Genomic DNA, 14604 nt, shown 5'->3' with positions numbered 1-14604 from the left:
CTTGTCGAGACGGCGAGACTATTCTCAGACCCGATCTGTGTGTATTTGGTGACCCGAGGCCAACAAGCCGTGGTGGGAGGAGGTTCTAGCTCGACGAGATGGTCTTCGAAGAGGAGTGGGTTGACAAGGAAGATTTCGGGGACCGGACGTCTTTATAGATGGGCGACGAAGCTGAAGTACGGTTGTCGCGAGTTCAGGAAATGGTGAGGGGAAGCGAGGGGGTCGTGGTTGAGGTGTAGGGACGGGACGAGAATGCGCGTGCTTAGGTCTCGAGACTAGGTTGGTGAGCACAAGAGCAGTGTCAGCCTTTCTCGAGCGCGAAACTGGTTGGAGGAGCGTGGACAAGCTTACCAGGACCTTACGGTATGAGGAGGAGAAGGGCAGGAGGGCTAGCTGAAGGGCCTATCTCAAAGCGGGAAAGGGATCCTGCAGCAAGGGTGGCTAAGGACCCTAGTTGACTCTTTTGATGGTTTGGAGCCGGCTTGTGAGACGAATTGGGGTAGAAGACGGCTTCGGCAGAGCTTAGGTAGGCGGAGGTACAGTTGGGTAGGTAGACTTAGGACGGACGATGATTCAGTAGCTGGGCGCAACAGAGGTGTGAGCTGGTGTGGCAGTAAAAAGAAATGACGGCGCGGATATGCAATACAGCCTCGAAAAGAAAGCGAGCTGAGGTGATGAGAGAAGGAGAAGATGGAGGTGAACGGAGTGTTCGGGTTGGAGGAGCGAAGAAATGTGAGGAATGTAGAATGTGCTGGAGTATCCGTAAGGTAGGTAAGGTAGGAGCAGGGTACCTCAAGGCTCAAGATGCGCCGCGGCGTTGCGGCGCTGCGGCGTGGGTGTGTGGTGGAGGGGTTCGAGCTAAGGTTGTCGGCACGCACCAGGTCCACTGTCCATCCATCACCTTCACCTTTTCCTGGCTGGGCTGGATGTGTTTTGGGCCTTTGGCGGGGAGGGGGGTGGCCGGGGAAGAAACAACCTAAACACACAACATGCCTTACCTTAGCTTACAGATACCTTGCACTGCAATGTATTACACTCACTGCACTCGCTAGGGTATCTATCAAGGCACTGTCAAAAACACAACTGAACAGCCTTGGAAGAATGAGAACAAACGTGAGATCAAGGTAGTAAAGTGGAAAGAGAGCCGCAAAGTGGAGGTAGATGATGACTGTAGGGCTAACAATGGAAGACCATGGTACGTAATGTTGGATCAGTCGTCGTAGGCGCCGAGGAAAGCAACGGCATGTGGCAGGCCGGGCACCATGGCGATTGGACTTTGACGGAAGAAACGGCAGGGACGGCCTCAAAGCCCAAGTTCCCAAGAGTCTTTTGCTAGCGGAGGTGGATCCGAGTACCTCACGACGCCGTCCACCTCTCACTACAGTGAGTGCATGGGAGCATCTGATGTGTTTTGGTGGTGTTTTTTGCTGCATTAGCTAAGCAAACATGACCGGGGCAGGGTCTGCACCTACTAAAGGTAGTCTGCACCGGAGATGCTCTTACACTGGGAAGAAAAACAAACGCAGGGCAGGTGGCAGGTGCAGTGCAGACAATCAGCCACGAGCACAGGCCATACCAAGGCCGTTCCCAGCCCGGTGAGAACCGAGAAACGGGGCAGAGTTGACAGCGCTAGTCCCCTTTTAGGGCTTTCCTGTAAACAGCACCTGCTGCGATGCCACCATGTCACCATGTGATGGATGTCGCGTCCATCGTCCCTACCGTTCCTACCGTCCCTGACCTGGGTAGGTAACTGGGGCTCGGTGCCACCGTTCCTGCCCTGCCCTGCCCTGCGGCTTGCCATGCGTACCGAGTACGTACTTAGCATAGGCACCCTACGCAGTACCTTAGTACTTTGTACGGATTACCTTATTGCGTGCAACATTCGGACTTTTCTCTGCATCTTCGTCATTGCCTTAGTATTCACTTCTGGATCCGTGCAAGGTAACTTCAGATTGGCACGATCGAACTGCAAATCTCGTTGCTCACTGCCCTCCAGGCTTTCGCATTCCTCTCCCTGAGTCTTCACTCTTCAGCCTGCTCGCCAATCCAAGACAACCCTTGCACCGTCTTCAGCCGCAGCCATTCTCAACTCGATATGTGACTTGGGGCAACGGAACCTAACTTCATTCCCCGGAACGTCTCGGCAATGATCACCAAAACGGAACCGCACCAAAGCAAAGCATGTTCAACATGGCGACGAACGGCAAACTAACCACCCGCCGCCTCGCCCTCCCTTACACGGTTCACCCTAGCCCACAAGGGCACCAAGCAATACCGTCTACCAGCTTCACCTTCCACCCTTTACCTCTGCGTCACTCCCGCCCAACCCAGGACCCAACCAGTCGCTCTAGACTCTAAACACACTAGGTATTCGATCTTGATCCATCATCCATTGGCCCTGGCGCTGCTGTGGTCGGGTCGTCTCCACCCGACCAAGATAGTCCCGCTGAACTCTCTGCCCCGGTCAAGCTGAGACTTGACGCCAAAGTTGACCGCCCTACGCCGATCCAGCAGGGCTATGCCGCGCTACCTACCTCCAACGGCACATTTAGACGCCATATCGCGTCAGTCGAACCAAACATTGAGTCGTTTGCCCAGCGCTGAAAGCGCCTCACGATGGTAACACAGCTCGGACTGCATTAGAGTCGGCTGCCTCCGCGCGGTAAAACCATCCGCTTCGCTTCCCTTCCCTTCGAACCCCAGCTGTTGAGCCGCTCGATCAATATGTCATGTTGTCGCTGTCGGTTTTCCGACGTTAGCAACATTGTGCCAGCCCAGCCATCATCCCGTGGACTAGTGTCGCTACTCAATCGGATGCTACATGGCTCCATTTTCAACGGCAGTCTTCTGGCTGACATTGGGCTCATTACCAATTTGACGGTCGTGGCAGATGGTCCAACCAGAAGCAATAGACACCATGAGCCCAGGATTCATCAACAATTGAGCTTTCTAAACGTATTGCAGATCGATATCGGCACCCTAGTCGTCCCAGGTCATCCGTCCCGTCTCCAACCTCGTTACGGAGCATGCGCCGAATTCGAAGCTGTCTTGCCGACATGAAAGCCACTGACTGACCCGAGCCCGGTGCTGTCATACCTGACCGACTGCACGCAACCTCAACTCTCCGTCTCGTTGCTGTCACTCAGACAGCAGTCTTCTAGCTGGAGCTCTAGTGAAAGCGCGCCGTCAATAGTGACGGACGCGCTGTTCATGTCGTACGAGGGGATTCCCGTCCCTCGTTCGAACCGTTTTGGTGCGCAGTCCCAGCAAAACAGCGCCACTGAGAAATCGGAACGCGACGTCTGTGGTTGATGGGAGCTCGAGTACGCACTCGTTTATTCCCCGATCTCAATCTGGTAAGCTTACGGGATTGCCGATCACTGTGGCGCTCCTGACGGACAGGGGCCGCGTCGATTTCTGACGAATCATCGCCCTTCGCATTTTTCCCTCTTACCCCTGGTACCTAGCATTTGGGGTCCAGAAGCGACACCACCACGCCGGCATCTGTCCGAGACCCCAACTGACTGGTCTTAGACTACTTCATCTGGACGGGTCATATCTCACAGTACGTGCTGAGTCCGTAGTTGCGTGTCTTTGACACCTCACCGCACAAGAAGTATGCAGACGGTATATGCAGCCTCCATTCCGCCAAGGAGTCTCGATTCCAAGCCCTCCAACGACTCGAAAAGGTAATTTCGACCTCTGGCGGCCAGCAAGACCTGTCCATCCAAGTCCAAAAGGAGGTGGTCCGGCAACGTGGAGAGAAAGCATGCGGCCATGTCTCTGAGCAGGCCAAAGCTAAACATCACCCCCGGGAACGTGGCTGAAATCGATTGGACAGCAAGTTGTCGACTTACGAGAGACGTGGCTATGGGCTAAAAGTTCAACGTTCGGCTGGCGCATAGCATTTCACCAAGCCTCGTGGGCATTTTGTCCCAAGCCTCTGGTGCATGGCTGCATGGCGCCGTCGTCCCGGGACATTCATCCTTACCATCGGAACCAATGGACGTCAAACTAAGACCGTGATGCACCGCACGCATCGTGGCCTGGTGGCATCTTCCGTCACCACTAGACACGGTAGGCTTCTGCTGCCCAACAGTGTGGTTAGCCGACTTTTAAGGTTGATGCACCAGCATATCACAGGTCTCAGCTTCACGTTTTCCCGCATTTTGACCTCGATCTAGGGTGAATGGGCTTTCATCTCCTGCGAAAGTTGGATTTTGTAGAATTTCGTCCGGAACCAGGTCTCGGAAAAATGCGATCAAGCGACTCCCCATCACCTAGTCTGGCAGTTTCTTCACTCTGCTCCTTGCTTCCCGGGTGGTCTCATTCATGATCCATCGTCATGCTAGCAGTGTCTTCGGCTCAGCTCAACGGATCCCCATGCCCAATTTAGATGCGTTGATGTCTATAACCGTGATCTTTACAATCTCGAGGCTTTTCAGCTTTCGTATCCGAATGCCATTTCCGTCGAAACCAGCCCACCGGCTTCATTGCTTTAGTCAACCGCCAAACCAAAGCCTTTCGGGCGCAGGGAGCTCAACTACACGATGCTAGAAGCTCAATCAATCGATGGAATACGACAACCAAATATGCAGGTATTGAACGGCTTCCGGTGGCGCTGCGGCGATGGTCCTAGCTTGCTGTGGAAGCCCGCGAGACAGACATCCCGTAAATATTTCTCGTAACCGAGCGGAAGGGGCGGGGGGGAGGGCCGCCTGCAGTAGCATGTCTTTGATGATAACACCAAATTATCTCATAGTTGGATTGCCATTTCAATGCATTTTAGACTCTCCGGGTCGGATGCGGATGTTGGTTGGCCAGAAATCGGATGCAATATGTAAGGGATGGCCCTGTCGACAATTGCATTCTTTGGCCTTGAAGTCTTGGACTTGTACGTCCATTCACGGCTTCCCGAGTGATCAACACGCATGAGCACGTGCAGCCTTTCTTGCGATGTGTTGTGTTGCTTTACCTTCAGCATTGCGTTGTAGTTCATAAGATACAATACTGTACGAGGTGATCAGCATTGAAGTAAGGTTTTGATCGTGGGGAGGCATGGTACCAGAACTTCACGTCCTGCAGTCCTCCTGCTTCGACGTTACCTTGCTAAAATGGGGCAGCGATTGATCGTTCTATTCAAGTCAAAGTTATTGCACAGCTCTGGACGAACGTCGTGGGCAATGACTTTGAGGACATGGGCTCCGATATTTTCATCGTCACCTCGGCTGTACTTGGCGACGCCGGGCTTATCTTCCAGTCTGATCGTCTATCAGACGCTATCTGTTGTAGTTTTCTCGAGATATGTTATCGAAAAGCTACTTGTGATTTCCAAAAGATACTTGTTATACTGACTATGTTGGACATGGGGTGACCTAGGACTCAGCTTAGCTTTAATGCTACATAAACTCTTTCAGTTGTATGTAACAAGACAGGGCCGAGCCGATAGTTTGGGCTCCGAAGATGACTGGCAGATTAGATTCATCTCATACCTCTCTCTCTCTCTCTCACACACACACTCACTCGACCTGAGAAGCAGCGTCGAAATGAAAAAAACTGGTTTCAGTACGTGAGAATCTTGAGAGATAAAGTCAAAAGAGAGAGTCTAGCTATTCATGATGGGAAAGAAAGCCTAATTCCCAAGAAGGTGGACACTCTTGGCGATCGTCCTGCATGTATGTATCCCACCCCTTTGAAGGGTTGGCAATGGAGTATAGTTCCGCTGCCAATGGACTTTTCGCTCAGGGCGTGGGATCCTGACTCTGTCAGATCCAGCTCAAGAAGCGACTGTCGCTGTTCCACATGCGCAGCGACGTTGGCTACCTGATATGTGGGTTGTATTACATCTGCATACGGAAAGACGACACAAAGGGGACCATAGGCTTCAACAGAGATTTCAATATAAAGTTCAACAAAAATTTTGGTCTTTTGACATCGTCAGCTGTCTATCAAGCTTCGCCATGCCCAGAAAAGTAAAGTATCCTCCATTCTCTCCCTCTCATTATCGCCACTCTCCAACTTCATCCAATATGCCCATTCCACTTTAATTCCACCTCAAGCATCAACCATCTTAACATCCTCCTCCGTCTTCCCCACCGTCGCCGCCTCCTCCTCCTCCTCCTCAGGCTTTCTCATCAGCCAGCCCATGAGCGACCAAACAAGCTTCATAGCCTCAAGCCGCTCCTCGAGCACAAAGAAGTCATACCACAGGCTCCGGCGCGCCTCAACCTGTCCCCAGCTCCTGCGGACATCGTCATCGCCGGCCTGGGCCTCGGCCGCGCCCTCGAGCACCTCGAGAAGCCGTTCCGGTACGCGCACGCGCAGAACGCTAATGTGGTGGAACAGCGAGCTAATCACGTAGACGTCGTCGTACCCGACGCCCTTGACTTTTCCAATGGCCTCGTAGCGCGTCTTGCGGTCCCAACTGGCCGAGGGCGGGCGCACCATGCGGTAGTTGTCGTAGATGGACATGTTCTTGCGCGGCTTCTTGGCGGCGGGCTGGCCCCTCTCCCCGGAGGTAGTAGCTCCGGCACCAGAGGCGGCCGCCGCCGCGTCGTCCTTGTCGCCCTGAATGGCGTCCCGCTCGACCTCGCGCCCAATGGGCCCGCCGGACCCGCCGCCCCAGCGCGGTTTCGTCGTCCACCACGCGCCGTCGCCAAACTTCTTCTCCGTCTTGCCCTCGCGCGCGCGGTGCTGGGCCGTGAGGAGGGCGGCGACGAGCTCGCGGGCCAGGTCAATGACCTCCTCGTTCTCTTTATCAAACGAGATACTCGCGCGCGCCGAGACTGCGGCGAGAGGCCCCTCTATGATGCCCTGCCGGGCCGCTTCGCGCGTGCGAGGGGTCCGGAAGATGAAGGTGCATCCAGAGGCGAAGTACGACGTCCTCGGAGCGGTAGCGGCGGCTGCTGCTTGCTGGCGCTTGGACAGTTGCGTTTGCGACGAGGGCGAGGGGCCGTTGGTGACGTGCAAACGGGGTTCCGTCCGGGGAGCCGAGACGTTGCAGCCGAAGTCATATGCTACGAGCTTGAGGAAGGCCGTCAACAGGCTCTGGCGGTACTCACCCGGCATCGATGAGCCGGTCGAGGTGCGGAAGATGCGAGGTCGTTCCGGGGTTTTCGGGTTGTCCCGCTCGGCCTTATCGCCGTCGACGACGACATCCTTGGCCTCTTCCGGGGCGTCGGTATGCACATAGGGGTTCGTGGGGTCATCCCAATAGGTAGTAAAGGCTTCCAGGCACCTAAAGAACTCATACGAGTTGCCTAAGCGTGCTTGCTGCTGCCCCTTGGGCGCGGGAATGCGCCTCACGGTACGGAACGCATCCTCGTTTGAGTGAGATAGCTCACGCTGACGGTCAAGAAAGGTCTGGCAGCCGGGCGACTGGACGCCGTTGTTCAGAACCACTCGGGTTTCCGCATTCTTCTCACGTGCCTCCTCGGGGGAGAGCTTGCCCCAGCCTTCAAAGTCGGGCAGGTAAGCGGAATCGGGGATGAGATCCGCGGTAGGAGCGTCCGGGATGAGGTGTACCCCCAAGGCGTCAAATATGGCGGTGTTGATGTCCCCGGGGCGATAGATATCCTGTAGGACCGAAGTCAATGGTTTCTTTTGGCCGGCCGGCGTCGTCGACTGAGCTTTCAGCTGGGGTCGACTCTGTGGCAACGTGATTGGCGTCGGAGGTGGTATATCTTTCGGGTCGATCTTGACTGCAGTTGGCAGATTTGCTAGCAAGCTATTGTTAGGATGATATACTCTATGAACACATGAGAGGATCCGAGTGCCGCAATAGCCCTTGCAACCCAAAGGCGTATAAGAGGCTCTCGTTTCAACGATTGGCTGGACACTGAGAAACGAAAGTTGCTGGGTGAGATGAGATTCGGGCGACAGAAAGCGGACGCCGGCCGAGACCAGGCGATCCCGCGAACGGACCGCCAAGGAAGCGGTGCCAAAGAATGGAGGTAGATCAAGCGCGGAAGAATGGGCTCCCACTGCAGGATCATGACAGATAACGGCATTGACGGCTTCTGTGTTTTAAGGTTGGAGTGTGTTAAGCCGCTAAGGCATTGATGGACGGTCAGGTAGGATATTGTTACTTGTGAAGAACAGGATGAGGCAGAGGTGAGACGACGTAAAGGGAATGATGAAGGATAATGGGGGGGGGGGGGGAGAGAGAGAGAAACGGATGACCACTTGCGCTCAGCAACGAATAGAGGCGCGATCGTACAATAAACGTCTGGAAAAGGCGCCAAAAAGGTCACAAAGCATTGTCATTTTCGTCTTATTCAGAATAAGGGAGAGGAGGTAATGACCGACACTGGCTGCACTCAATGAAATAGTAAACTCACCCAGGGCGGGATACGTGCCAAACATATTGGCGTGAAAGGTCAAAGCTAAATTTTCCGATAGTGTTTTTTTTCTTTGAGATGGCACGACTTTTTGCTATGATTTCCCAGCAGATAGACGTGTGATGTGAGATGAGGCGACAGGAGGGTAGAGAAAATAGGACGGGGAAGTGTGGTGGTCCGGCCGGCGATAGCACTAGGTAAAAGCGGTGGGGTCTTTTTGAGTAGGTAATAAGGTAAGGTACGGGTATACGCGACGTCGAGCGGGGTCGAAGCCTGGTTTGCTTCGTTGGAGATACCGTTGCAAACTGCAGGACGATGTATCCAGTGCCTGTCGACAAGGGTTTGGTATTTTACTGATTTGACGCTGATCAACTTATCAGAAGCGCTGTCCACTCTGCAAAGTCAAAAGATGGCATGTGCTGCACGCGAGTAAAGAGAAAATATAGACAAATTCCGACCCAGGTAGCTGGGAGGAAGAACAAGATAGTGGGACGTTGGTGGTGTAGAATGTAGGTGGCCGGACGATGAGGGGAAAGGGGACACACACAAACACCCACACACGGACGAAGAGAGGAAGGAGAGGGATCTGGAGCTCAGGAGAATGCGCAGAGGAAGCTGCAGGAAATGCAGTTGGTAGAGCATTTACACAGGCCCCCGTTACCTGCCTGGTCAGTCTTAAGTCAATGGGGCACCTCAAGCACGAGACCCCTGGCGACGGGACTGTTACTATGGGTGCAATGTGCACCATGGCCGTTGATGGATGGGAAACACGCTCCAACAACGGACAACACCTGCACATTTCTGCATTCGATGGTCCGCCAAGCTCTCGCTTCGAACGGCGTGTGCCCAGATGCTGGATACCTACCTCCTCTTTCTTTTGCCCACCACACTTTGCCTTTAGAAGCAAATTCGTACCATTTTCTGGAGCCTGCTTCTACTTCCGCTTGTTGGAACCACGACGGAGAACACACGACCCCACAACCCACAACGTATAAGTGCAGCCAAATGCAGTGTTTCTGCAGGACTGCAGCTCTGCGGGCTCCATCTCCCAGGATCTGCGCCATATCCCATAGGTCAATTGGCGCATTCTGTCTGTGTTGGTTTGGCTTGCTCTTTGACCCTGGGACCTACATAGATCAACCGAAGGCTGTGATTTGATGTCGTGCGAGGCGATTGGAAAGGAACAATGGCGCGAGAGGGGAGTATGATTGAGGGGTTCTGTCTGTATCTTCTTCTTCGGATTTGAGCTCCCATTGAATCTTTGAAGGTGAGCGAGAGCGGAGTGTGGGAGATAGGTCTCAAGTTCCAATGACGCCGAGCACCCAAAGGCTGAGGCCATACTCATTGTGTCCATCTTGACCGTTTAGGCCCGATTTTTCTTGTGCGGCATTCCGGTCCATGTTTCCGCGAGGAGCTCGTCGAAGATACTTAGCGGGGCTGCCATGCTTAGTCACTAGCGGATCGGAGAAACATAGGCAGCGGGAACATTAGTGTGGGCCCCCACCGACGGGACGGTATCCAACGCTCCGGGACCTGGAGCCCGGCCGCTCCGCCGCATGGTGGACCCGGCTTGGAGCCATTATGTGAACAAGGACAAGACAAATCCCGACGTCATGCATTCCGCTACACGCTAGCCGCCTTATCAATTTGTTTTGTCTCGGCGCGAGGGCATGTCGTACGTAGGTACATTGTGTAGATGCCGTGAACATTTGCAGAGGTCCGGGCATTGAATGAAGGTAGCCATCGTTCCTCTGCCATGCACGCTGAACGGACAACAACATCCACTTCTTCCCTTCATCGATCGATGTTGCCTGGTATCTCGTTGTTAATGGATTCATCAGATAGTGGTCGCGAGCTACAGATAATTATATAGCCTCAACCCAAATCACATCATCTTAGTCGGGAACATCTCAGTTAAATCATAGGCTACAAAATCCCCCGAAGCTGTGGCTGGCTTCCTGTCCCGACCGTCCGGTGCGGGCTCCTGTGTTTCGGGGGCTGCTCTAGCGCGCAGAGCGGAGCGCCGCGATGTGAGACACCCATCAACCCAAAGAAAGCCACTCGCACCGATAATGCCCCTTTCCCCCTTCCCCCGCCTTTCTTATCCTAAATGCACCTTCATTCAGGCTTCTTCTATTTGGTTTCAAAAATTTCCCGCGCCCCTAGGGACACACATCTGGGCAAACCCATGGAAGGTGAAGGGGGGGGGGGGCACATAGATAGATGGGGAGCATTCAGTTCAACACCTCATGCTATTACTCCATATCTGCTCTCTGGGTCCCCTTTCGTGATGCCTAAACAACTCATCGGGTTGTACGTTAATACTCAACATTAAGCTTACTCTCGAGCCTTCTACCTGCACTTCACATCAATGACACCAGCAAGCTCTGTACTGAACTCTCTGACCACCGATCTCCATGGAAACCTAGGTAATGGAGGTAATGGAGTTAAAAAGGTGCCAGCGAGAGACACACGCGAACACGAGAGCACTGTCACTGTCACTGTCAATGTCTGCATACATACATACGCGTACTCCGTTTCGGCCTCCTGCAGCGAAGGGGGTGTGGGAGGAAGCAGAAAAATCAGTGCAAGACTGCACAGCCCTTTTCTCCCTCCCCCCTCCAAAGTCCAAGACCGATGAACCCTTCCTCGAAGACTGACCGATTGACTTTGTGTTGTCACTCGTTCGTTCGTCCTGTCTTTTTCTCGTAGAGTTAGTCAACTAGCACACTAGGTCTTTTTGACTGGTGCTGTCGGCCAGCCCGTCATATAAGAAATCCATCTGACCTTCTACGACAGTAGTGTCGAACAAATGTCGAACTAGTCACACCATCCGTTCACCGGGGGAGAGAGGGGGAACCAATCGCTTTCAAGACACCGCGAAGTAAGCAGTTCTCTAGAGAAGTCGACGACGTGTCTTTGTGTGTGTCTGTCTCCGTCCGACAACACTTCGTCTTGAGTCTCTGATGTCCGGCCGGTCCCTTGAGATATGGTAGTGTCGCAACTTCAGCATTTTCAACATACCAAATCTGCAATGTGGACCACTGAAGGGGTTTTGACGTCGCCCTTGCAAGAAAATGTTTGTGGTCGTCGAGTTTCACTCCTTTCTTGGTTTTATGGTTGTTCATCATTTGTTTGATGATCCGGGGATCTAGCACAGGAGGCAAAACATAACAAACACTTTATGGAGTACACTGCAAAAAAGGCCCTCCCCCTGATATTGGGTACGGAGTATTGTCTCGTCATATGGGGTGATTAGGGTAAGGGGCCCAGCCCGGAGTGGGAGGAAGCTCGGCCTGTGTTTGAGCCGGCCGGGGGTCGTCTTCTCTCTCTCTTGTATTCAGAAGTCTTGATCTTTTCTTTAAGCTTGGTGTCACCTTACTAAGCCCTATGCCCTGTCCCTCCTACGTTAATATGCATCATCGGAAGTGAAGATCCCCCTCTTCATAAACTTTACAGAAAGTTTGCATTGACCATGTCAGGAGGATTGACAGTCCGAACATGATCGACCACCTTAAGGGATTCAAGATCTTGGGGTTAACTGTCAAATGTGAAAAGATCCCTCACAGAACGGGCGCAACACACCAAGAATCCGAACTTTGCGACGTCGAGTGGCAAAACCGGTACTATATACTCGGTGTGCGCGAGGTGGCCGTGAGGCATTCGGGCTGTGCTGAGCTGGTGAGCACGTTTGGAAAAGGTTGTGCACATTCTCTCATGTCGATATCCGAGACGCGCCAACTCGACGACACCTTGCACATGGCGGTAGAGGGAACAACTCTACCCGTTTCCCGGCTGCTGCTTGGAAAGTTGGGTCAAAACGGCGCGCAAAATATCTATACACTATTCCTCCTCACGGAGTCAGACACTTTGCCATGTTTTCCCAGGGAATACCCGTGTCAATTGATCGACCGACTAGCCCCTGGGGTGTTTGACGTCTCGATCGCTGGTGACCACCCCCGTGCAGCGTGCCCCTCCCCATTGGGCAGGCTGTAGCCGGGTGCAATTGCGGGCAAGACGGGCCAAGACCATGAAAAGAGCGAAAAGAGTCTCTTGGAAACGGCTTGCGGGGTGGTCTTCGCTTTCGTGGACCAGTCTGGGAAGAGCCTGCGGGACTGCCATCTCAAGCGTCCACTTTGGGTGGTTATGCCACGAGGTCATGGAGACCAGGGGGCTTGCCTGCAACAGATGGATATCCCAGACTTAATTCACCTGTGACCAGAGACCTTCAAAAGCCAGTCAAGATTGAGCAATGGTGCGGTCTTGGCTGACATGATGATGAGGAGTAAAGATTGTAGATGGGAAAAGGGTCTTGAGTAGGGTTCAGTCGTGCTCTGATAGTCCAAGTGCACAAAAGACCGAGCAAAGAGTTCCTTCCGACCTCTATCTGCTTGTGACATTCATGCTCACAATATGAGGTGAATCGATCAAGTCGGGGTTTGGCCGAAGGAGGGACGGAATTTGAAGTTTGGTTGAATTGGTCTTTGCAAGAGACGGCCAACCACGGCGTGAGGATGGGAGTGGTAGATGTGTGGTGATATGTCCGCAGTTCGGTCGAAGCGTACCTAGGCGACGAGGACGACGACAACGATTACGACTCCGCTTCTCTTAAACCGACTCAATGAGGCGATGCGTCGTGCATAGTGTTTCCTGTTTCCTGCAGGCTGGTGGGCACAGGAGCGTTGGATGGTGTCTCATGCAGCCGAAAAGGGAGCGAGTTGCAACTGTGAGTCTGGGAACCAGTGAGAAGGAGTCACGAATGCCACGGCGGTGGCAGCCGCGGCAGGCCTTCTCCAGATGTGCGCGACAGGCGAGAAGGGCGGGCCACCGCCCTGGGCCAGGCCAGCGGTGAGTGCGGGCCGCATATTTGTTTGAGAGATCATGGCCGAGAGGGCGTAGGGTATTAGACTGGATTCTATTTACAGACGACCTTTTGACGCTGACGGAGGGGAACTTTCGGAGAATGAGGAATGAGGGGCCAACCGCGCAGTGGGCGAGGGGGAAAGCCAAGAATGTTCCGAAGCAGCGTTGTGCGGCGTGCCGGGGTTGAGAAGTTTCGCGATGACTTCTTGGTGGTATCCGCAGGCAGGAAAAATAAACTCGAGATAGATTAATTAAATGGAGGGGTTGAAGACGCACGCACCTGATCTGGCCTGACTGGATCGTTGCCCTTGCTCAGCCATGATTCATCTACACGTGTATTCGTTTACGTATGTGGGCTCTTAATCTACGCAGTAACAAGTACTTTGAATACGCAGGTACGTCAGATACAGCCCAAGTATCTCGAGTTTATTACGCATATATTGCTTGTATGTATGGTGGTGATGTTCTGCCGCTTCTGGTGCATGACGCCAGATAGACGGGCATGGACATTGAAGACGGGAGTCGGTGTTGTTGGAGACGGAGAAGTCTCGTTCCGAATCTTGTTCGAAATGCAACAGTCCATAAGCAAAAAGGGAGGATTGTCGGGTTACACCCGAACAATGGCGAGAAAGCCTTTCTGGCATTCGAAGTAGGTATGCAGCAGATGGATCATGGAATTCGACAAAGCACGGGAAATGCCAATGCCACCGGGAAGAAGTGAAGTGTTCCCTTTCGCAGTCGGATGCGCTGCGACTGCAACGGGAAGGCCCCACACACCGCAGGGCACCTGCCACCAAGGTGTCTTGCAGTTGCGGCGTTTCCAAGGCAGGTGCGCAGTTGGCCGGTTCGGCGCCACAGACGAGACTTATGCAGGGGTAACGGCCGGTACGTAGATACGTACTGACACTACCGCGACACCTCAGTGACTAAGGTACCTTACTCTGTACACTACGCCGTACCATCATCAATCAAGGTGAGAACTACCGGTAAGCTTGTCAGTTATAGCACACGTCGACAAATGGTTCTGGCATGTCTGGCATGAGATTTCAAGTGAACCAAGGAAAACAAGGTGTGGAGGGGCTGCCAACCAACGGATTTGAGGTTAGACCGCCCGTCACAGACAGACCGCAGACTTTACGGAGTGCCTAGAGAAACGGTGAACGGTGAACCCAACCACCAGCCCAATGAAGAATGGAGAGCCGAGAGCTTCTTGTCCATATCCAATCTTACCTTCTCTCTGTACACACAGGAACACTGCAAAAGAGGACATTCTCTGGCACTCTGGCACTCTACACAGTAACGTCGTTGGACTGGAACTTGTAGGTCGGTAGTGATTCCTAGTGTGCTGCGTCGTGAGGCTGGGGACCCCTGGTCTGGAACGTGCCTGGGGTTGCTTGGGAGG

The 14604-nt window shown here is 53.5% G+C and overlaps 1 protein-coding gene across 1 annotated transcript; it reads right to left on the bottom strand.

Moving 5' to 3' along the window:
- Window positions 1-5820: 5820 nt before the first annotated feature.
- On the bottom strand, window positions 5821-8469 carry BDZ83DRAFT_621779 (uncharacterized protein). Its single transcript, XM_060508287.1, has 2 exons — window positions 8340-8469; window positions 5821-7718 (listed from the first exon to the last, which is right to left on the bottom strand). Exons 1-2 carry the CDS (start codon window positions 8362-8364, stop codon window positions 6055-6057), a joined length of 1689 nt encoding a protein of 562 aa, XP_060364792.1. The 5' UTR covers window positions 8365-8469; the 3' UTR covers window positions 5821-6054.
- Between the last annotated feature and the right edge of the window lie 6135 nt (window positions 8470-14604).

This window comes from Colletotrichum acutatum (genome assembly GCF_030867785.1).
Source record: "Colletotrichum acutatum strain CBS 112980 chromosome Unknown BDZ83scaffold_48, whole genome shotgun sequence".
NCBI classification, from domain to species: domain Eukaryota; kingdom Fungi; phylum Ascomycota; class Sordariomycetes; order Glomerellales; family Glomerellaceae; genus Colletotrichum; species Colletotrichum acutatum.
The sequence above is the reverse complement of the archived record's forward strand: the minus strand, read 5'-3'. Positions and strand labels throughout refer to the sequence as shown.